The following is a 23984-nucleotide window of genomic DNA, read 5'->3' on the forward strand; positions in this document are numbered from 1 at the left end:
CATCACTGCGCCGGACGATCCGAGAACCCACATTTATGGATAAAATAATCAATCTCGTTCCCGAAAACAGATAATCACACGAGAGGGTAGGATAAAAATAATGAGAGATATACTTTTTTTTTTTTTTAAATAAAAAAGCAAAAACAAGTCAATACTGATGGACTTGACGACTCAAAAAACCCTGTGCGTAAACACCCCAAAACACATCCAGAAAAAGAGATATCAGTCAGTCAGTGTCCTTCCTCCCGGTTCATCCACAAAAGTGATGAAGTCGCATCTTCTGGAACGAGGCTTATAAAGTGGTCCTGGTTGGAAGACCCCCCTACTGGCGTGACCCCCCAGGAGACGTCAGAGAGGGGAGGCGAGGTTAGGATCTGTTCTTCACGTGGCTGCAACACACTGGTTGTACTGAGTAGCCGGGCGGAGGAAAGGGTCCCGCAGCTCTCCAAGTCCTCTCAATCTCAAGTGCATTACCCACAGTCAGTGGCTGACTATAAACCTACTTATATAAATCTTAAAACCATCTTTTCTCCTCCTCCAGATGTCGTGTTCATGTTAGGCTGTGGCAACGAGGAGTGGGTTGAAGATTAAACCACAGATTAAGGTAGATGGAAATTATAATTACACGTTTTCTTGTGGAAGAACATGGATTGCGAGATGAAAGCTTAATATTTAATCAAAGCGTCAAGACACGATTGACCCATTATTCACTTAGTGGGAGAAGGATGCTGTCCTTTTGGAATAAGATGTTGCAACTGTGATCACACATAAAACATATGCAACTCTTTGTAAAAAATAATTCGTTATATGCTTTAACTTGCATAAACTAATGGACTGGACGTTTTTCTTCCAGATCACCCAATGATTATTCAGTAGCCAGTCGCTGAAGGAAACAGGCAACCTGATCCTCTAGGACAATATTTGTCCTGCAAATTAGGCTCAGGGAAAAGGAGGAAAGTCGTGTAAATTAACACTAAACAAAGATGTGGCTACCGTAGTTTGTAATCCCGAGCCCACATGCTGCTTAAGGGGATGACATTATTTTACACAATAGAGTTAAAAACCCTAAAACTATTTAGCACTTCCTAATGAGGCCTACAGAAGATGACCTTCTTCTTTGTCAGCGATAATCGAAGAGCAGGAAGACGCAGAGAAAGAGAGACGTCCGCATTCGAGTGCCCATCGTTCTTCAGCTACTTAAAGTTTTTTTTTTTTTATGTATACATTTAAATAACATCAGGAACAGAAATGTCCGATTTTTTATTATAGTCATTGAAAACAAGTATGGATATTAGAAGGCCTAACTATTAATGAGAGGACTACTGACCAAATATAAAGTGTAGAATAACATGAAATATGCAGCAATTGAGGAAGATGAGGTTTAGGCCTATTCTTATTTTCAGACGTTTATATTATTAATATATGATGTGTAGGCCTATAACGTAATATTCACATCATTATATTAATATTTTTCCTCCTATTTTTTGGACTTTGTATTGAAGGCCAAAAACCAAACCGTATTCCGAGCTTGTTGTTCAGGAACCCCAAGACCTCAGGGGCCCGTCCGGCGTCCAGGTCCCGGGACCAATGTCCTGAGAGCCTAACCCAAATCCTACAACCAAACCCTAACACAAAAACCAAACTCAAACCCAAACCAAACTCTGACCCTGAAAGCTATAATCATGATAGGATACCCTAACTCTAAAACCAAACTCTAACCCTAAAGCCTAACTATAACCCTACAATCTAACCCTGATAGTATGCCCTAACTTTAAAACCAAATAAAACACCAAAAACCCAAACTCTAAAACGTATCCCTTTCCCTTAAACTAAATCCTTACCTAACCCTTACACAAAAAAACTTTAAAAAACACAGATTTGTTTTCAGTGAAACATTTCCTACGACCCCACATAAGGTCACGACCCCAAGGTCGAGAGGTCCTGTTGTAAACAAACTAATAAATAAGTAAAAGTAGTAATTGTGTATCAAAGTACACCTGTATGTGGTGGCTGGTAAATAATGGAGGGAGAGGGAGAATTATTTGCACCAAAAGTCCTGCAAAAAAAAAAGTGTGGCTTGCACACTTTCTGCACTCACACCGTACCGTCTAACGCTGAAACCAAAGATACGCCCCCCTGCCCAGGCTGGCTACCTCAACGGTTCTGATCCTATTAACCGGTAATCTCAAGAGCTCACAAATCCAGTGCCTTTCAGAGGCAACTCCAAACGAAGCACCCGGCATTCACAGCTTCCTTCTCTCTCCCTTTCAGGAACCCCCTCTTCCAATTCAATAATCATACGCCATTAAGCACTGTAGTGTTTACTCACTTTGTCGGTTCTAATGGCAAACTATGGGGGATGAGCCACTTGAGGATAAGGATCCCGGGTTAATAAGGACCACATCGTTTTTGGATAGTTTGTGATCTATCTGTGGAGATAGGATTACGTTGAGGTACAAGCAGATCAGTTAACACATGTCGTTTACTCAGCATCTTTAACTGAGCCGTAGAGGAACGTTTGTATCGTTGTGTGTCGAGTTTGTGTGAAGTAACATAAGATTGAATATCACCACTAATAGATTTAATTATGGATTTTGATGGTTCTGTTGTTAGGGTTAGTCATATGTGCCATTCTAGATGTCACATGAAAGGATGTACGATGAAACATTTGACAAACATACTTCTTTTAATCATTTATTTGCATTTTTAGTTAATTCACTTGCATGTGTGTCTGCAGTGTCATTATCTATGGAATGACAACAATATAATTCAAAACGTGGACATGCAAAACTGAACAGTTTTCATTCTTGCCTATGGAGGCTAACATTTTAAAAGGATTATAGATTCGATCAAAATACAAGAGGACGTGAGATATTTTACATGACATATACATAAGGAGTCAATGTTTTATTTTTACACAATTATTGTCAAGAACTGAAATCAACCAACTCATACATTGTGTCCTGATTGTCACTCTTTCAACAACACCGGAACGGAATACATCTACATTCCAACGTTTACTCACACTCACTACATACAAACATCTATAGTATTGTCAACAACAGACTGAGGGAGAGTGCTGGGAAAAACAGTGAGAGGGAAGGGTTGATATGAATCCCGACTTACTTGGAAGTCTTTCCTTGAGTAATTAGCTGTTTCGTTGAGGTCAACACTGTCAACACTGTCTCGCATGGATAAACAAATACGCAATTATCGTTAAAATGACTTTAGAACAAGCATTTTGGATTTGAATGTGTGTTTGATAAACATGACCACGTGGATAGGAATGCGTCAGAGAAAATGGATTTTGTTCGCCTCACTGGAAAGGATCACTTTTGTAGATCATTTAGATAATCCAAAACATAAACAAAACAAAACAAAGGAAAACTACTAACAAAAGGAGTAAGCTTTCTGGACCAGCCACCAACAACTGCCATTTTAGAGTTAGCGATGACCTGTTATACAGACACACAAAAAAACTGTTTCCAATCAGTTGAGAAAGTGGAATGAGATGGAAGTAAAGACAACAACACCTGGCCCTTATCTGTACTGCGATGATACGGCACTAGTAATTAGCTACTGTTTTGTTTACAAGTATACACTTTGAGTCAAAGCTCTGACTTTGTATCCCAGCCTCTCGCACGCTGCATGGCTGGTGATTCCCTAGGAAAGCCGGCATTTGGATTGCATTTGATCATTTCGCCCCTTCTCTTCGCCTCCCCACCACCACCACCCTCCCGCCCGCCTCCCCCCGCCCCTCCCCTACCACTAACCCCCCCCCCCCCCCCCCCACCAGCTCACATCACAGAGCACTTCTCCTCTGCCTTGGTCTTGAGCTCGGTGACAGTGGTGGAGGCCTTCTCCTTCAGCTGGTCCATGTCCATGTTCTGGAGGTTCTGCATCTGGCCCAGGAAGGAGTCCTTCACCTCCTCTTCCGTGGCGTCCTCGTCCACCATCTTCAGCAGCTCCTCGGGCACGTCCACGTCATCGCCGGCCATCTCGATCATGTTGTCGTCCTGCTCGCTCTATGGACACACCGGGGGGGGGGGGGGGGGAGGAGAGAGCATGGAGAGGGTTACACCGGTGTAGAGCTGTGAGGAGGGAAGACGGTAGCACACAGACAGGAACAAACCAACAAGGGTGGAGGTGAAGACATTAAATCTGATGATTGGTGAAACTGGTGAATCTATCTATCCAGCCGTCCATCAATCCATCCCTCTATCTTTGTAAATCATTTTGTTCTTTTTCTTTCTCTTGTTTCTAGACGATTGGTACCTGATGGAGTAGTCATGGTAAACAATCAGGTAATCAAGAACAGCAACATATCATGGGATGGTTTTGGGCCTTCCCGAGGTCCCAACAAAACCTAGCAGAAGGACGTTCAACATTTATTTTTCTTATAAGAATCTCCAGTAAATTCCGTAATAGAAACATAACGAAATCTATACAAATATAGAGAAGCAAACTTTCTTCCTAACCCACTTCGAACCCTTCCGCACAGACCTGTACGTTACAGACAGAGGCTGTGGAAGACTACGGAATGCTGTTACAACACCATGGATCTATGTTTAACACCAAGCTGTGGGATTACCACGGCCCACAGCCGTGGCCTCACGCAAACAACCAACGTCTAAAGGCCTGACACTCTCAGCACAGCAAAGACGCACACAGTTAATAGACCCAGCTGACAGCATCGGCTTCTCGAGTCAAACGCCTGCACTCGTGGGGAAGGTATTGTTTTACACAATAACCGGGGCTATTAGAGAGAGCGTACGCAGGTGTCCTTGACGGAAACCAACCGACAAAGGAGCCTTGTTTCCTTGACTATGTCTTCAGAGTTGTTATGGTAATCAGGGAATTCAGCACAGAGCCACCTCATCATAATAAAGACACCTTATGTAAATCAGTTTTTGTCAAAGGCCCAGGCGTTCCATGCAATGGAAAACATGAAGTGAGGAAATTAATTACCTTTATCAATACCTTGATTGTCCTGAAGATATGTGTATAATAGTGAAGTGACAGAGCTCTGTCACACAGCCATAGAAAATATTAAGAGGCAGAAAAATCAATTACATTTATCATTAATCATACGTTTGTCAATGCAGGGAACGGATCCACAAACGGATCAGTTGAATATCTACCGCAGAGGACAATCTGTGCTAGATAACCATGGTTACCATCAAACATTCTTTTCTTTGAAAACCCCTTTGAACCACGACAATCTCGACACGTACCTTATTCGCTTCTGCCATCGTGGCTAACGTTTAACCCTGTGCTCCTTTCTATCAGTTGGCCCTTGAAAAGGGAACGGGAAGAAATCACTTGGTGCCTACAGCGTTCCCCCGCTCACACTTGTTGCCTCACACACCAAGCGCCTGAGATTACCCAAAGAGCCTGCGACACCTGCTCCGGGACGGTTGGCCGTTTAAGACCCGAGGAGCTGGTGGGACACGCGGTGACGTCGTGCACACCGCTAATCCGTTGGCACGGGTTTCCGCCGTCTTCTCTTTGAACCCTAAACTGCCAAGAACTCGTGCTCACCAGATCAGGGTTGATGGTCAACCAGGCTTGAAGGCAGGGCCTCACAAGGTAGCCAGTCGCCGGGTCGTGCTTTTAAGGGTTTTGTCTGAATACGTTTTGGCCAATAAGAGGCCAGACTTCAATATTGGTTTGTTTTCAGTCGTCTTGTTTGATTTTTTTTGGAGACAGAAGTAATTATTAATGGGTTTGACTTTGAAAAGTCAGACCGTCCGAGTTGAGTTGTGGTACTTTGTGGCACTTTTCAAATTCCAATCCTATGAATCATTATTTGTGGTTTTCAAATATATACATTTAGATATAACAAAGATTTTTTTTATATGTATGAAAGAGAATATATTTACAGCATGAAGCAACCTATTTAAACACGGCAAAGTAACACAATGGACTTAGTTGTGGGCGTTATTTTGTAGTGTGAGTTCTCACAGTCACTCTTATAGTTCAACACTTGTTGAGGCAGTGAGCAGTGCTTACCTTGGGCAGTCTGTATTTATCTCGTAGACACACCCTCAGTGTGGCTCTCTCTGCCTTCTTATGCAGGAAGTCTGCATCTCTCTCCATCCTGTGGAAGAGACACTTTAGAGTTGAACCAACTAGACAATACGATTTCAGAATGGGGAAAGGCAGCCAGTAGCAATCGTTGGTTCAATGACGTTTAATTTTATTATCATCCATTGCCATCTTTGTTTGCATAGCGGCCATCTTGGTTCTATTCTGTTCTCCGACCGAGCCAGCATTTACAACAAAGATGGAACGTAGCTGGCCGCTATAGGTGAATAAGACTTATGGCTTAATCTATTTCAAACACCGCATTGTGGAAAACACAGTATCAATGACAAATATTACTAATCACCAAACAAAGACCTCTTTGGTTGAAGGGTATGGAATGTAATGTATGCAAAGTACTGTGTTGTCCTGTACTAGTGGCGTGGACTTTGATTAACATTAAAAATACTACTGGGAATACTGGGAAATACTGTTTTTTGCAAACACAATGGGAACGATGTTATCATCCTAAAATCCAACTAATGAATATTTGGGATGCATGGGAGGGCAAATTTCACACTTTTAAAATAAATGATTGGTTTGGATTAACCCTAGTTGTACATTGTAGTTCTCGTATATATTGTGAAAATTATTATTTCAAATGTTTAGTCCAAATTTCATTCATGTATAACCGCTCCAATTTACGCACCTGTCACGTGACTAAATGAAATTGTATTGAATTGAATTGCCCTTTCTCCAGAGAGATGGAAGCACAAATCTGGTTATGTAATCTGCATGTCTGGCCTCTACATCTAAATCACTCCATTTATAGCGTGGCAATAATTCGTCTGAGCTTTACAGAAGTCCTAAATACCAAATTTTCCATTATATCCATTCCTTAGAGATACAACAGATGCATAATTCAGGGTAGCATATTGCTATACCCAGTGATGCACCATTTCATTTGCTAATGTTGGACATACCCAACTTAATATCTCTATACTGAACTATGATGTAATATATGTGGTGTACATGTGATAGTCAATGTCTCACACAACAATGTGAAACAGTCGACAATAGACAGCAGCCAAGCAGCTTAGCAAACACATGTCATTGGAAATTCTTTACCTGAATTTACCTGCTAATATTTCCGGCTATATGCTAAGCTATATGCTAAGTTATGATGAGCAAAATGACAGTAAATGCTACACAGTGAAAATCAGAAAACAAGCATTTCATCTACTTGACATTGATCAATTGTAGTCTGATTGGTGTTTGCTTGGAGGTATTAGTATTTGTAAATATTTGACAGAATAGGCCTACACAGTCAAGTCGATTATGTTTCAGATATATTACTAGAAATCTTATTGAAACAACCCTCAGAATAGAGGACATTTTGAGGAAGATTAATGACTTATTTTGGTGACTTATAATCTTGCAACAAATCTCTCCAGATCATTTCGGCTTAATGACTTAAATAATGGTATAATAAGTCTATTGTGACTATGCTCACAAAAAAAACCTCTTTAAATAAATAAATAAATAAAATGTGTATAAACGTAATAAAACACCAGTAACGTTGGTTTGCTTTTTATGTGCACTTCCTAACCTCAGGGGTATGACATTAACAAACTACATTTATAAAAAAAAAAAAAAAAACGTATCCGTAACATGTCAGCGTTCTCGCTGCAAAAGAACGGATCGCCAAGGTCAGACGTGTCGGTGGGTCCGACCGCCGCCGTCTCACACAGGCGGCTCTCCGCCACCAGCCAACCGGGGTGGGGTGGGGTGGGGGGGGGGGTGGGAATACAACAAGACGGGAGCCCTCTCCAGCCTTTACTTACTTCTCCTCCACCAACTGTTTCTGGTACTCCTCATACTCCTCGCGGGTCATGCCCGCCGCCTTGGCCGGGTCGGTGGGCGCGGCCTCCTCCTCCTTGTCCCCGCCGCCACCCAGACCGATCCCCGACAACGGGTTTCCGATCATGCTCTTGATCAGGAACGCCATTCTGCTGTAAGCCCCGGAAAACTGATCTCCTCCGCCGCTGTGAACAAAGAGCCGCCCGTTCCTCTCAGGTTCAGGAAAGGTAGTAAAAAGTTGGTCGGCGAAGGTGTTTTCTTTTGAGGGAGGGGTGGGGGAGGGTGGTGGTGGTGTCCTTCAGGGGTCTTGTTGGGGCCTCCTTGTTTTTTCGGGTGGGGGGGTGTTTTGTCGGTAAATCCAACGGGATCCTTCCTTTTGCTAGCTAGCCTGCTGCGTGTGTATGTAGCCAAGGACACACTGACACCGAGCAACACGTACACACACACACACACACACACACACAGTTGTGCCACGGCCATAATCTGGATTAAAACCCTCCCAGCTCGGCCATGTTTCAGGGGCAGATGGCACACTCACTCCTCTCTATTCCTGACAGACAGCAGGACCTCTCTGCAGCCAGCGTTCCCTTTTAGCACACATTTAACGCATTTTTGTACTTTTACAGTGCTTTGGTGCCACAGTGTCAAGAGTGTCACCATTGGGGGATAAAAATAGGGTAAAAGTTGTAAAGTGGGTTCCGGTTCTGTTGGCATATGTGGCCTCAGCCCATTGGTGCTTAATCATATTAGTGAGGCAGGGGGCGCGGCCCTGTGCAACCTGGCTCGGACATTTCCATTTATACTACTGAGCGCAAAACCGGGGGAGGGATGAGTAGGATTATGGAGCTGTTTATCCCCTGGCCACAGCGCCATTGTTTTTAGAAGTGTGTGTGTGTGTGTGTGTGAGGAGGAGGAGGGGGGTGGGGGTGATTAAAAGGTACATAAAGGATAGGGGACGACTTAGCCGAGACCTTTCCCTCTTTATCCACCGCGTTATTCCAACTTCCGGTTCCTGACCGAAGGCCTCATAAATGACATCTCTGAATGTACGCATTGAAAATGAACCCCTGGTGGTTGCCTCTGCACACTACAGGTTCTTGGTGAGATGACACTCCTGAAATGGTCATATGTGAAGTGTGTCCGACAGTGATGGCTGCAATCTCAATGTCTCAGATTTAGGATTATCAAATCGATAAAGACACAAACTCAAAACTGTACTTAAGTGGCTAATATGTACACAAACACAATGAAAACTGATGTGCAATTATATTTGACTTCCTTTGTTAGGTTATGAACCAACTGCTATGTTTGTCGCATTTCTACGTAACCACAATAACCAAACTGGATCACTAGGTATCAATCTGAATAGTAAACTGCTACTCATAAACGCACCCAGCCATGTTTACCTGATGGCCGAAGAGTGAATGTTACCGTTGTGGAGGACCTCCATAGCAATTACGGGGGATGTAAATAAGCATACCACATGTGTTTTAGTTTTTTTCTATTTATATAAAACAGCTTGAGAAGACAACACAACCAACTCATTCCACATTGGTACACATTATGCTACTGTTGTCGGAATTTTAGCTTCGTAGCATCGATCCAAAAACACAGTATTTTAAATTGAATACTTTTATTGTAACCTAGAGCTGTGGATTGAATGGAATGAGACGCAAGCCGAGGAAAATCGTCTGAAAACACTGCATGTAACGGTAAATTGTGTTGGGGATTTTCAGAAATGTTGGAACACTTTGAGCAGGAATTAATACACAGGTTGTATCATCAAATTAAAACTGCAATTTAAAAAAGGAAAAGAATTCTCAAAACAAAAGTATTGTCTTCAAGTAGAATTATTTACAATTTCAACACAAATTATATTAAACTAAAAAAAATCATGGACAAAAATGGACATCTTCTCGTTCTCCCGCCGTTTCATCAAAAGAACTTCTTGGCCGCCGCTTCCTGTTGACTTCTATGCAACAAACAAACAAACAAACAAACAAACAGAACCTCGGTCAGCATTCAGCGGTCACATCTCCATCAGTACGGGGCCATTCGTCCGGGGAGGAGGACCTACTTGTACATGATGTAGCAGAAGAACAGGACGGACTGGATGACCACGAAGACGACGAAGTGGAGCGTGGACAGACAGGCCGGGATCGGGGGGAAGTCTGGACACTTGAACATCTTCTCTGCAGGGTTCTGGGGGACGACGACACAGTGCAACAGTCAGCCGTGATGCAAATCACAAGAAATACCCCTTTAAGATGATGTTTAAACTGCACAGGCAGCTTCTGAATGGTAATGTGTATTTACTACATGAAGGCCAGGAAGACCGGGGTTCTGCATGATGGGGTTAACAATTTAAAACCTAAATACATTTTTAAGTCAATTTTAAGTAGTAGCAGTCATTTAAATCCAAAATATATTTTAGCAGTACCACTAAAAAATCTTTTTTAAGTAGTACATTTTTTTTGGGGGAGATGCAAAGTTTTTTTGTTTTTACTAACTAAAATATATTTTGGATATTTTGGACTGCTACTACTTAAAAATGTACTTTAAAATACCTTTTAGGATACATTTAGTTTTAGATTGTTCACCCCAGTGGTAGTGGTGGTAACTTCAGAAGGAGCAGGGTTTTGCATGTTTCGGAAACACAATCCAAGCACGCTAGACATCCTTCATACTGATCGTTAGTCACTTTAAAACAACGTGTGCGACGGGCTGAGCTGGATCAACATATCTTGGGGCGGGGGTGGTGGTGGTGGTGGTGTACCTGCGCTGGGGTGCGCTGCACCAGGTGATCCACGTCCCTCTTGACCGAGTGCAGGTGCTCCTTGATTTCGTTGAAGTGCTGCACCGTCTCGTACACCCCCAGGCCCGCCGCGTTGCCCTGGACTGAGCCCACCTGCTTCAGGGACTCCTGGAAGGAAATCCTGCAGCAGAACCAGCAGAAACCAGGGTCAACTAAGGCCGAGCGGCAGAAACTCAGACATCATCATCATCATCGTCATCATCGTCGTCATCGTCATTAAGAAGATTGGGATGTAGTTTTAAAGCTGCAGTGTGTAGGATTTAGTGCCATCTAGAAGTGCGGTTGCAGATTGCAAACAACTGAAAACACCCCTCACCCATTCATTTTCAACAACGTAGGATCATCTAGGGTGGCCTGTAAGGTGCCAAGTCAGTGGCACAAGATGTCACTTAAAAATTGTATACAATGTACCTTTAGGCAAAAATTCCAAGTTTGCGTCCACCCACTGTTTTCTTGCCCATGGCAGTGAAAGCACTTTCAATTTCCGAGTACACTTTTCGAGCTGCTCGTTAACTCATGTTTTTACTGATATTTGATCTACCATTTGGTCATGAGCAGACAGCTTAACCCAGAAAGACTTCCATTGAATCCAGAGACAGGACATTCGGGAGCAGGGAGAGGGATAGGGCGTTATTGAGATATTCCTGGAATAGTAAGTAACGTCCACACTGTTCTGCAGCATTTCATTTGAGACAAGCGTTTGTATTTCCATCTTCATTGATACCTTGGTGTGCTACAATTTGATGAATTACTTTGTAAAGCCAAGCGTAAGCTAATATATTGCCAGGAAAATAGTTTAACAGTGCAAAAAACTATGTGTAACCTTACATGGAAAGTGCTAGGGTAAATCCCTTAGATCTTTGAATATCCTACATAACACTAATGCATTACAATAAACGTCTTAACTGATTGTTAAAGGTCATGAGTGAAAGGTCCTTAGGGAGGGAGTTTTGACAAGAAAGCAATCAGAGAATCAGAGAATGTTTGGCCTGTGTGTGATGACAGATGTATTTAAAAGACTACTAATCTGATAAAGTGGGGAAACCAAATGGCATTAAGATGTGGTGGTCTTTTCTTGCAGGGGGGGGTGGAGGGGTTAAGGATGTAAAGGGATGACAGATAAACACATTGTAATTTGTTTCTCAGAAGGGTCAATAAAACACCCTCCCTTGAGAAAGTGAATATTTAATAAAAAAAATCATCGCCTAATCTTCAGCGGTGACCCCGTTTGTGGAGATGAACTGCCGAGACTACAAGGGAAATGTGTGATCTGGGGAAGGGTCATGATAAACTGACTTAATCTACTGAATAATTCAGATGGGCCCTACGTATTATAGCATATGAGAGCAGGGATGAGGCAGCTGTAGGCCCGTGCGGGGACCGCAACTTGTTCAACATGTCAATGTCGGATTATTGTCCCTGTAAAGCTCATCTTAAAATTGCCTTTCCGCTGAAGGGTGTTGCTCAATTGAAGTCATTATGAAAATGTTGCCTTTTCACGCAATCTTGAGTCCATGATTGGTTCAGTCGATTTAATTATGGATTGAAAAATACGTGACTGCAGATGCCTATTGGTTGTGGCAGATGGAAAATAAAGTATAAATAGAAGTACCAAACATATTATCATTTTTTTATTTCATTATTCTTATTCTTTGTATTTTTGTCTTTAAAGATATATTTGATCAATAATAATATTATCATAGATATGTATAGATTATATTTTTTTAAGGATAAATGTTCAGCTGGATTTGGGGCATACAAACAGCTTTCTTGTTTTATTATAGACAAGAGATTAATGTTACATCAAATAAAACCTTTAATATCTTGTGATTCCGATTAACCCTCAATACAGATGGTTGGCGTGTGCAAATTAATATTAAACAATACAACCATAGAACATATTTAATATTCCAAAGACAATATGGTGTCTTTGTGTCTTCTTCAAATCTAATCAGCACTCAAGTATTAGAAGGATCAATGTTAGAGATCAAAATGACTCTTCAGTTCACTTTGACCCCATTTCAGAGTTGATAAAAGATTACCAACGTTTAAGAATCATTACAGTTGCTGTCGTGCCAAAAAGCAGAACAAAAATGTAAGTATTATGATCTGCACAATAACAAGAAAAGACTGTGAAATTAATCAGCAAATTCCCTTTTGTGCATGTGGAGGAACGTCTGTTAAATCGTTCTACCGTGTGATCACAATGGCTTAAGCCTTGAAGGACGCCCGGCCAACGCAAGGAACAAATAACTTACTGACGCTGGATGAGAAAACCTAACAATATCCAAAACGCTGTACAATTACATTTCTCCCATTTAATCAGGCATTCTCCAGTCTGAAATATCAAGCGGTCCTTTGAGTCTTAGCCATGCTGGACTACAAGTGCAATCTCTTAAGCCGTATTATCTTCCATTTGTGTTGCAATAATATCAATAGAGACAGTGGACGTTAAATGCTCAGAAGATTATGTCTGGGTCTTGGTATGTTTACCACTTACAACTTGCGTTACACGCAGTAAACCGAAGCAGCATATGAGATGCCATGGACAGTGAAAGTGATTTATTTATTAACTGGATGTATAAGATAGCTCACATTTTGACACATTCTACTTCATTTTATTTGTTGTTTTCTCTATTTTGATGTGCGCAAAAAATACAAAACATTTGAAAAAGAAGAAACTAAACATAAAATGTGTTTAATTGTGTTGTGTCCCTCTCAACCAAACCCTAATGTGAATTAGGAAGACAAGTCATCAAAGTTGAGTGGAATTCAGTAAGGAGTTTTAAGACGGTCCGAAGTATAGAAAATATCGTACATGGGGGTTGGTGTTATTGTGTGTTTGCGTGTGTATGTTATTGTGCGTGTGGCTGTGGTAAAGGATCTTTAGCTAGAGTGAGAAGGTATAGAAAGCGGGGGGATTTCACGGTGAGCTGGATTATCAGGCTGACAAACACCTGGGATGCAACTCATTCTATTGTTTTTTAAGATTAACCATGATTTCAGAGATTTAAAAAAAAAGGGATTTTTCATATTTTTCTTGTTTTTCCTGGAGTATCATAGGTCACTGTGTACGTGGAGGACAAAAACAACAGCAAGCTTTCGACAGATCAGAGACCAACTCCGTTTGAATAACAACCGCCGTGACTTACCGTAGGTCGTTGAGGTTTTTCAGCACTTCCTGTTGGTTGGCGATGACTGAGCTCATCTGGGGACTGCCAGCATCTGGCTGGAGGCAAAACACCGTTGACAGTCAGTCACAAAAGAAAAACGTCTTTCATTCTAGTGCCAACATCAAACGCTCGCACGCACGCACGCGCACACGCACACAGGTCCGCAGTGCAATATTTGTACATTAAGATAACACAAAATTAATAATCTCAGATGGGAAATTCAGGTGTTGCATCGAAACAAACAGTACAAATCAAACCAGAGATAAGGAATACATCAAAGATAGCAAACAAAGGTCAAAGAAAAAACAAGTTATTGATAAGATCCACAGAAAGAAAGATAAAAAAACATGCGCAAAGAAAAAATTGTGTTCAATGTGCAAAAAAACTCTCATAATGATAACTACCAGTAATAACAAAAACATTGACAGTTCTTTCAGTTTTTTCAGTGTCTCCTAGGGGTGTAACGATAGGCGTATTCGTAACGACATTTTTCGGTACAGGTCCAACGGTTAGATGCACGTTTCATTTCAGTGCGTACCGAAAAAAAACAAGTTTTTATTGATTATGTGTCTCGTCTTGTCTTGATGTTTTGTGTTTGTGAGGACCACAATGGAAATAAGTCCTGGACTTTATTGTGTTTTTGTCCTCAATTGTATTTGATGTCTTTCCATTTGTGTAAGGCATTTGTTTGATACAATTGAATAAATCAAATCGAAATAAAATTGTTTAATAAAAATAAAACAATAAAAAAACTGCTGTACCGAAAAAAACACACACACCGAACCGTGACTTAAAAACCGAATCGTGACTTTAGTGTATCGTTACACCCCTAGTGTCCCCTATAACCGTGTGGGGGGGGGGGGGGGGTGGTCCCGGTGTCCCGGTGTCCCGTACCTGTCCAGACTCGGCGTGCGTCCCCTTCTTGGCGACCTCGTCGGTGATGACGGAGACGTAGCGCCGCTGCTCGTCCAGGATCATGGCCAGCTGCCGGTGGAGCTGCTTGATCTCCAGGTGGATGCGGTTCTGGCCCTCGAACACCTGCCGGATCTCCCGGTCGTTCACGCTCTCGTACTGCTCCTCGACTGGCGCAGAGAGAATCAAGCGGATATCGGTTCATGTTAAGAGTCACTGGGTTTGCGTTCGTTCACATTAGATTCATGTTTAGATTTTTTTTAAGATTTTTTTTTTTTTGCATTTTGTCTGCTTTATTATAGAGAGAGACAGAGAGGAAGGTGTGGAAGACAGAGGGGAGGACATGCAGTAAATGACCACAGGCCGAATTCGATCCTGGGTCTCTGCGTTCAGGACTGTGCCTATATGGTACGCGCTTTAGCCCAGTGCGCCACCGGGGCACCCCCATATTTAGATTTAAGGTCTGTTTGTTTTTTAACAGATTAGTTAGGATACCGTGAGTCACTACGTTATAAGTGCAGGGGGTTGAGACCCCAACCCTGGCAGTGTTTAATGCCGTGCTTCACCAGTGGAGCGCGAAAGGACGACACACATGCATCTGTGTGTGTGTGTGTGTGTGTGTGTGTGTGTGTGTGTGTGTGTGTGTGTGTGTGTGTGTGTGTGTGTGTGTGTGTGTGTGTGTGTGTGTGTGTGTGTGTGTGGTCCTTTCTCGCTCCACTGGTGGAGCATGGCATTATGACTCACAGTATCAGAACTATTTGACAAATTTGTTAAAAAACGAACAGATCTCTAATCTCTCACACACACACACACACACACACACACACACACACACACACACACACACACACACACACACACACACACACACACACACACACACACACACACACACACACACACACACACACACACACACACACACGTTATGAATGACTGAGCATATTCGTCTATGAATTGTTGGTGTCAATTCATTTGAAAACACTTTTCAAAATATTGAAAAGACACAAAAAAGAAAATAGCAAAAATATATAATATTGTGCCATTTAAAATATATTCTTAATAGCTGGATATAACTGCTCTTTCACACACACATACATACACACACACAAACACACAATGCTTGGATTGAGTAATTGGCCCAGGTCACTTTAAATATAGACTATATATATACACTATATATACCTATATCTATACTATACATATATAGATATCTATTTGTAAGCCGCGTTTGCGGCTGACTCACTGGGCTCCCCTTGGACGTCCGGGTGCTCCTTCTGGAACTCCTCTTTCTTCTTGTCCAGCTCCTGCTGGAAGTTCTCAAATTCCTCCTGGTACTTGTCCTTCTCCTCTTTGGGGATCTCCGCCTCGGCCGGGGGCTTCAACAACGGAGACAAAACAACCACTCTGAGCTCAATGGAAAGGGCCCGGGTTCAACCTTTTTTTTCTCCCCCAAGTAGCCATCGGCACACAAAGGCGGGCTTTGGTTCAAAAATGTTATGTCGTGAACTATTTCTCATTTTGCTGAGCGATTCTGTCTTTTTTTTTTATAACTGTGTGGTGGACTACTGCTATAAAACAGAAGAAGACGTGTTAGTTACCTGCTGCTGTCCAGGCTCTGTTAGTCTGAATAATAAAAAGGACAAAACATCATGGTCATCTATTGAAGGGGAGAAATATCTGGGATTAGAAACATTTAGGAAGAAACACACAAGACAGTTTTAACACAGGATTAGAAACACAGTGAATTTACCCGTCTAATTACTTCTTTTAGGATTTTCCACAAATTAGATTACATATTGACATTGAGTTATTTGGCAGTCGCCCAAAGCGTAGTTCAGAAATATTCATAGCATAAGATCAATATCGGAGTTACGACAAAATGTGTCCTACACACGCAGGTTTCTAAAAAAACAAGTCAAATCAAAAACAAAGTGAATTGATTCTTCTGGTTTTAATATGAGTGCTATTCAGGTTCCCATCATGCATACATCTGGTATGGTTTGCGTGTATGGAGAGACTGACCTTTTCCTTAAGGTTACAGTTTGATCGCTATATCAAGGCCTGGAAAAAATGGTCTGTCTACTGTAAGGAATGTAACCCACTTTAATTTTCTATTTTATTTTTATTATTATTATTCTCACACTCTAATATGGCCCATGCTTGCCCTATGTGTTCTTTGTCTGTCTATTTGTTCTCTTTTATCCTGAAAAACAAATAAAAAGAAAGTATCAAAAAAAAAGAAGGGACAGACAATGTCTACGCTTTTATAAGTACCCTTGTTGCAGGCAAATACACAACTTAAAAAAAAAACATAAAAATACAGAAAAGCACGCTAAAACATGATGGGTACCTGCTAGACCACCGGTGGCCGCAGAGATCCCAAAGAAGCCCTCCTTAGGGATGACAATGTTGTCCATCTTGGTGCAGAACTCATAGTCGTCCTTGTCTGGGGTGAAGCCGTTGTTGATCATCACCTGGATGAAGGAATGAATGAATGAATGAATGAATGAATGAATGAATGAATGAAGAAGCAGAGAGTGGGGGAATCTTATACAAAATAATGGAACTGATGTATGACAATGTGCGAACGAGTCGGAATCCATGTTGTGAGTTTTTCAGAGAAATGTCTCTTTAACTGCCACGTCGTCAAATGGGATGGATTTCAAGAAAAGGTAGATTTGTGTGTTAATGTTGGACCCTGACTGTGAATCAGTGCTCCTGGCGTCTCCTACCGTCAGGGACTTCTTGTAGTAGGTGATTTTGGCTCGGATGGGATACGGTTTGTTCCGGAAGTCTCTTAAGCATGTACCCAGAGCCTGCGTTGTGCCATCACTGGGTTACAAATAATAATAAATAAAAGATTTTATGTTAACCATTAATTGCAAACACATGTAAAACGCTCACGAAATGCGCAGCTATGAGAAAATAATAATCTAATAAGTAAATCATATTATCACATTAGAGTTTATATGCTTATGGATTATTCTGTAAACAACCCTGATGAGATATGGAAAAAGGCGGTGAGTATAATTTGAAGACATGATGGAAAAAAAAACAGTTATTTACAGTTTTTACTGGCCCAAGGGAGATTAGGAGAGATGGAGGATTATTATTCCCCCCCCAACCCCCGACCAAATATAATCATATTTTCTAATCTTCTTTAAGTTGTTCAAAAAATGTGGCTGGGTGATGATGTCAGGGAGCAGAAGGAAAATAAATATTTACTCACTTTTGGTGGTCGTAAACAAGTTTGCCATTGTTTCCCACAACGACAATAGCGGGGTTGTTTTTCTGAAAAGGAAATTGGAGAAAGTCGAGGCAGGTGTTCATCCAACACATGTATGCATGCAGGTGAAAACAGAATTATGCAAAGGAATGAGGCATGTAGATATGAAATAAACATGCTAATAACACACATCACACAAAGGGCAAATTTGACATATTTTCTAAAATTAAACCATTACGTTTGTTATCTCTTATAGTAAGTGAGTAATCGAGTTTACCCTCGTAAAATAAAATGATGGTACATGATTTCATAAGGTTTAGATTAAACATGTAGTTCAAGTAGATAATGATTTGCAATACCTTTATCTTTATCCTCATCATCATCATCATCATCATCATAAGCTTGCATTTCAAGTTCACTTTGAAAACCCTAAACAAGCATAAAAAAAATACTCCTAGTGGCCAGGGCTCGGAATTAACTTGTCTCCAGTGTCCCGCAACTGTCCTCAATTCTACTTTCAACCGTCCCGATCACTGGCCCTATGATTTAGTGTGTGTAAGTGCTGGTGTGACGTAGCGCAGGTGCCACCGTACATTTTTCAAATTTGAACACCGTTCAAACAGTTGAAATTATAGTTATTCCATGACGCATGAACGTAATAATTTTTAATGTAATGATACGTTTCTCTACTGTCCCGGACACCGTATCTTTGAGTCTAGTCCTAGTGCTTTTGCTCGTGACAAAACAAGGGAATGAATCGGGACAACAGCATTATCAAGCATGTGCGCAAGGCCACGCCCTCAGAGTGTCTGTGCCAATATAAACAGTGTAATATAAACTGGCCTTGAGTCAAACAAATCACAGAGTTCAAAGATTTGGCTAATCCAACGCATTGTCTAATAATGTTTCTTAAATGGACAGATACTTTACTTGAAGTTACAAAAATGATTACCTGAACATAATATAGTAATGAATAGCACATTAAACGCTTTAGCTTTATAACAAAAAATTTATATACTTATCTCTAAATCAGGGGTTGTGCAGGTTTAGAGAGGCCCGCTCTGAACATCATCAACCCCGGATCACAATCAACACACTCAACTAAACTATCGAAACCACAGAGACTGAGAGACTCCGCCCACCTTTCCATCGTTGTCAAATGAGTCAAAGAAGATTCCGATTCCGTTCCACTGGTCGGCTGCTCCGTACACGGGGCCGTCGAGGCCTTGTTGCGAGGTGAACCATATACCCTGTTATCACAGAGCAAACACACACACAACCTGTTAGGGAACATACTGTTCTCCACCCTGGATACCGCAACTGCCACGAGTGACTGAGTGATGCCAGGAGGTATTTGAAAGTCAGGTTGTTTTTTTTAACTGGTCTAACGCCGACAATTATGAATAACAACCCGAGTTCCCATTGTACATTCATTTCAATGACAAACAAGAATAAAGTGTCGCTTCTTTCTCCTCGGTGGAGTCGATGCGGATGACATCATGCCTAACCTCCCCAGAAACCGCTCAGGGCGGCCCGTCCTTATACTTCATACTTGACGATGTGCGGTGCAACACGGGGTTTTCATCTCTCGCCCGAACCACCCCCTTGTTTGTCTAATGATTGAAGCCGTGAAAGCGCCGGCTCCTGTCGGGATCCGCTAATGAACGGCGGCAGGAGAAAAGGAGCTTTCACCAGCCCCTCACGAGGACCGAGCCCGGGGTCACACACACTCAGAGAGGGGTGCCACTAGAGCCCCCGAGCCACCAATTCAATGTCTGTATCAAGTACACTTCAGCCCTGGCAGATGCTTACGGGCGCCAGCGGCCTGCGGTGGAACATGGTGGGCTGAATCAGCGTGAAGTCATAGGCAACACCTGAAGGATAATGCATGCAGGTGTTTGGAGACGAAGATTAGAGGTTTTGATTGGCAGAGTTTGTTTTCCGGGGGCGAAGGGCTGACCTGCCATTTCGGTTGAAAAAACTAGTTAGTCAAATAAGAAAATGTGTTCATAGAATGATTTGTTTTGTCCTAAAGACGTACCGTAGGATACATCGGGGCATTGGCAAGATGTATTCTTATGAATTAGGGCACTCCGGGTTTTCAAGGATTATTAACATTTTACACAAATAGTTTATAGCAGTAACCGTAATAGTTAGATTGGGAAGATCGCACGGTGAATGCAGACACAGGACATTAGAGGATCTGTCATGGACGGGTTAGGGCATCTTGCTACCTATCTACCGGCAAGCTTACTTGCAGGACAAACAAGCCTTATGTATACGTGTACTCAGTGGAATTTCCCCCCCAGAGCTTACTGCTCGACAGGGAGGCATCACAAATCAGACAGACGCGTGAGAAGAGGAAGTACACCCAGCATCAACGCTTGGTTCACCACCGGTTCTGTAATCTTGGTTATTTATGAAAATGACGCCTCAACGTCACGCCCATAAGGCGCTGCTCTGTACATCTTATCAAACCCGCCCCATGTTAGATACACGGTTGTGATTGCCTCGAACCCGGCCAGGTCTGCGGGAGAATGAATGTATGAATGTGAGTGGGGCCGGATACATAGGTTAGCACAGACTATATGAGCTTACAGAGTCGCCTGCTAGTGGTTCCTGCTACTGCCCTTCATGAAGCTGTTATCAACACCATGTTCATTACTGGTCCTGCTGTAGTTATCCTTCACTACATGAAGCTGTTATCAACACCATGTTCATTACCAGTCCCGCTGTAGTGACCCCTGCCCTTCATGAAGCTGTTATCAACACCATGTTCATTACCACTCTCACTGTAGTGACCCTTCACCCACTCTTCAGTGACCTACATGAAGTTGGCATCAACACTAGGTTAACCCCCAGTTACACTCTGTGACATCTCACCAGTCCGTCGGCTCCCATCCGACCTCTGCCTGAGACACGGAAAGTCACGATCGCCTCCCAGCTATCAAACAAGACCGTGTTCTTGGTCCACACGGAGCCCTTCTGGCTCCTCAGCGAGGGGGTGATCCGCACCTGGTCCGCACTGGGAATAGCATCTGGGACAAGGAGGAGGAAGAGGAGAAAGAGAGTAACAAGAGTATATCAGTCATATCTTCATAACAGAATCATAACAGCTACCGTACAGTGAGACCATGCTGTCGTAACTGCGCGGACAGCCTGAAGGCTGGTGCCAAAGAATGGACTGTGTTGCAAGAATCTAAAGCCTGAGGCTCCCGATGGGAGATAGGATAAGTGAAAGTTCAATACACAATCGTCTGCGGTCTGCTGGTCCAATTCAGGTGGACACATATGTCTGCCAGTAGCGATCTAATCAGCCGCCTGCTAAATGAATGGTGTTGCTTTGGTGTTACAACAAAGTGTCATCACCCAGCTCACTCTGAGCATCAGTCGCTGTGGTTGGCTTCTCTGACAATATCGATCGATAACTCGGATAAGGCCGAGTGTGTAACCTTCAAAATGATGTCGAATAGGGAAGGGGAAGGTGAGGAAACATAACACGGTGCACATGAAATAATACGTGATGACAGGTAGGGCTGACAGCTGGCTCCAAAACTTACTCCCGGTGTGTATCCAAAACGGAATGCTGCCATCGGTCAGAGACAAGTGCGGTCCTTTGAAGCTGTATTTGTATTCAAAACGTCTGTGGGGTGCCTCTGGGTCTGACGTCGCTGCCCCTGCTGCAATGTCATCACACCTGATACTTTTTAACGTTATAAATAATACTGATATGAACAGGTACGATTTCGCCACAAGTCGCTTCCCTATGGGCACCGCCATGTTTCGTGGCCACACTGCTGACGTAGCGCTCGAGCCTTGAGCGTGACGTGACGTCCGGAGGGCCAACAGGGCGTTTTCTGATTGGACGGCGGCGCTGACGTGGCGGAGCGCGTATTACGGTTTGTTTTGAGGTTGTGAGTGTGAACTACATCTGCCCCTGCTGTAGGAAATAAATAAATAAAAGGAAAAGAAAAGCTGCATGTGTTCATTGGTTGACAAAATAAAAATGTGAACAACCATAACGGCCCAATTCGCCTTTGTTCCAGATATGTCCTTGGAAATATTTACCCAACCGTTATTCTGTCGTTTTTCTGGTGGTTTTGGAATAGGTTTGGGGGGGGGGGGGGGGGGGGGGGGAAAGGCGAGAGGGAGGGAGAGAGAGAGAGAGAGAGAGAGAGAGAGAGAGAGAGAGAGAGAGAGAGAGAGAGAGAGAAGGGGGGGGGGGGGGGCTATATTTTGGTGTAATTCTCCATCTCTGGTCGGGGTTACATGATTTAAAAACAAAAGCAACACTAATAGGTCATTGGAAAAGGACAATAGAAAGCCGTAGGGTGTTAATGGGTCAGGGAAACTGTGAATACACATGAAATGAGTCAGTACTAATATTTGGTCAATCAATTAAAACTCAATAAAGGGTACTTGACATAGTGACATAATCTGATTAATGTAGCCTAATAAAGGTAGGCAGACAAACACGTTTATCATTTTTCGAACTCAAAAGTGAGTTATCTGGCACTTTTGTGTTTGTCCTTATACCTTCTCCTCCACCACGGCACCATGAAGTTAGCTTGTTTATCTAGCCTATCGATCCGCCTGTAATCTCCATATAAACACCAATTAAAAACAAAGACGATTTCCTCCGCATGATAAAGAGCGGCGTCCTGTGGCTGTTGATCTAAAGGTGTTTGTGTTACATGTCCCCCCCCACCCCCCCCATTAGCCCTGAAAGGGAGAGTGTCTGGTCAGACCCTCAGTGTGACTCGGGGAGTCTTAGCCAAACGAAGCTTGTCGCCTCATGGTCTCCATTTATACACCGACCGCGGCACAATGCAGACCATTAGCACGCCACACAATGCTAAAGCTACAGGACAACACTAAGGTAGACCCCCACCGGGGTTTAACACAACGCGAGGTTCACTGGCCGCGCTATTAGCATGAAAACAAACATTGACCTGTTGTCAATTCAGCACCGCTGCGTGCTTCCATTGTGCTCAAACTCGTCGTTGTTTTCCCCCGCCCGCTGGCTACCGGCGCACATCCATCCATGATGGCATCATAACGGCTCATATTTAGTGAATCGAAACGCGATCCGTTTGTTTTTTTGCAAACTCACAAATCACATGGTTCTCTTCATGAGACTTTGTTCCGTTGTGCTCTGGCCCCTGGGGGGGCCATTATGTCGCCTGGCCCCCAGAGTTGTATTATTATGAGTTGTGTGCACACATTGGTGCTACACACTCACTTTCCAAACAATACAGGGGCCCCCAATACAGGGGGGGGGTTTGGGCTGTCATTTATCCCAGGACTGCAGGTTCAACATGTCCCAGTGTGGTCCAGAGAGGGAGAGAGAGAGAGAGAGAGAGAGAGAGAGAGAGAGAGAGAGAGAGAGACAGAGAGAGAGAGAGGGAGAGTAAGAGAGAGAGAGAGAGAGAGAGAGAGAGAGAGAGAGAGAGAGAGAGAGATAGATAGAGAGAGAGAGAGAGATAGAGAGAGAGAGAGAGGGGGGGAGAGAGAGATGGAGCGAGCGAGAGGAGAGAGAGATAGTGAGAGAGCGAGAGGGGAAGAGAGAGAGGGAGAGTAAGAGAGTGAGAGAGAGGGCGAGAGAGATGGAGCGAGCGAGAGAAGAGAGAGAGATAGTGAGAGAGCGAGAGGGGAAGAGAGAGAGGGAGAGGGCGAGAGAGAGAGAGAGGGCGAGAGAGATGGAGCGAGCGAGAGGAGAGAGAGAGGGGGCCCTTGTCCCCCCCCCCCACTAAGGACCGCCAAACCAGCATTCATTCCAGGAGAGCGGCCACTCTCATTATTTACAGACACACTAAACGACAACGGGGGCCCACACACAATGTAACCATTCCCCCCACCCACCCACCCCACCACTCCCACCACCCACCACCACCACCACCACCACCACCACCCCCACCTTTATGCCGACAAGTGCTCAACATCGTAGGGGCAACGGTGGGTGCCCTCTGCG

General features: G+C 43.1%; 2 protein-coding genes across 2 annotated transcripts; both read right to left on the minus strand.

Moving 5' to 3' along the window:
* Positions 1-3797: 3797 nt before the first annotated feature.
* Positions 3798-8032, minus strand: cplx4a (complexin 4a; the record flags this gene model as incomplete). The annotated part of the gene is made up of 3 exons (XM_084482695.1): positions 3798-4025; positions 6013-6100; positions 7869-8032. 3 exons carry the CDS (start codon positions 8030-8032, stop codon positions 3798-3800), a joined length of 480 nt encoding a protein of 159 aa, XP_084338821.1.
* Positions 8033-9382: 1350 nt separating this feature from the next.
* On the minus strand, positions 9383-21807 carry lman1 (lectin, mannose-binding, 1). The gene is made up of 13 exons (XM_084483424.1): positions 21574-21807; positions 20897-21051; positions 19156-19263; positions 18017-18078; positions 17520-17619; positions 17138-17261; positions 16386-16444; positions 16031-16163; positions 14767-14954; positions 13852-13928; positions 10661-10820; positions 9962-10086; positions 9383-9856 (listed from the first exon to the last, which is right to left on the minus strand). Exons 1-13 carry the CDS (start codon positions 21791-21793, stop codon positions 9820-9822), a joined length of 1548 nt encoding a protein of 515 aa, XP_084339550.1. The 5' UTR covers positions 21794-21807; the 3' UTR covers positions 9383-9819.
* Between the last annotated feature and the right edge of the window lie 2177 nt (positions 21808-23984).

This window comes from Micromesistius poutassou (genome assembly GCF_964030765.1).
Source record: "Micromesistius poutassou genome assembly, chromosome: 18".
In the NCBI taxonomy this organism is placed as follows: Eukaryota; Metazoa; Chordata; class Actinopteri; order Gadiformes; family Gadidae; genus Micromesistius; species Micromesistius poutassou.

Bases quoted from the DNA above. Each gene is read 5' to 3' on its own strand.
- lman1 (XM_084483424.1), bottom strand. From the start codon at position 21,793: ATGGCGGTGCCCATAGGGAAGCGACTTGTGGCGAAATCGTACCTGTTC. The intron at 21,052-21,573 runs GTAAGTTTTGGA...TCCTTGTCCCAG, and splicing joins GTTTTGGATACACACCGGGA to ATGCTATTCCCAGTGCGGAC. The intron at 18,079-19,155 runs GTGGGCGGAGTC...TTTCCTTTTCAG, and splicing joins CATTTGACAACGATGGAAAG to AAAAACAACCCCGCTATTGT.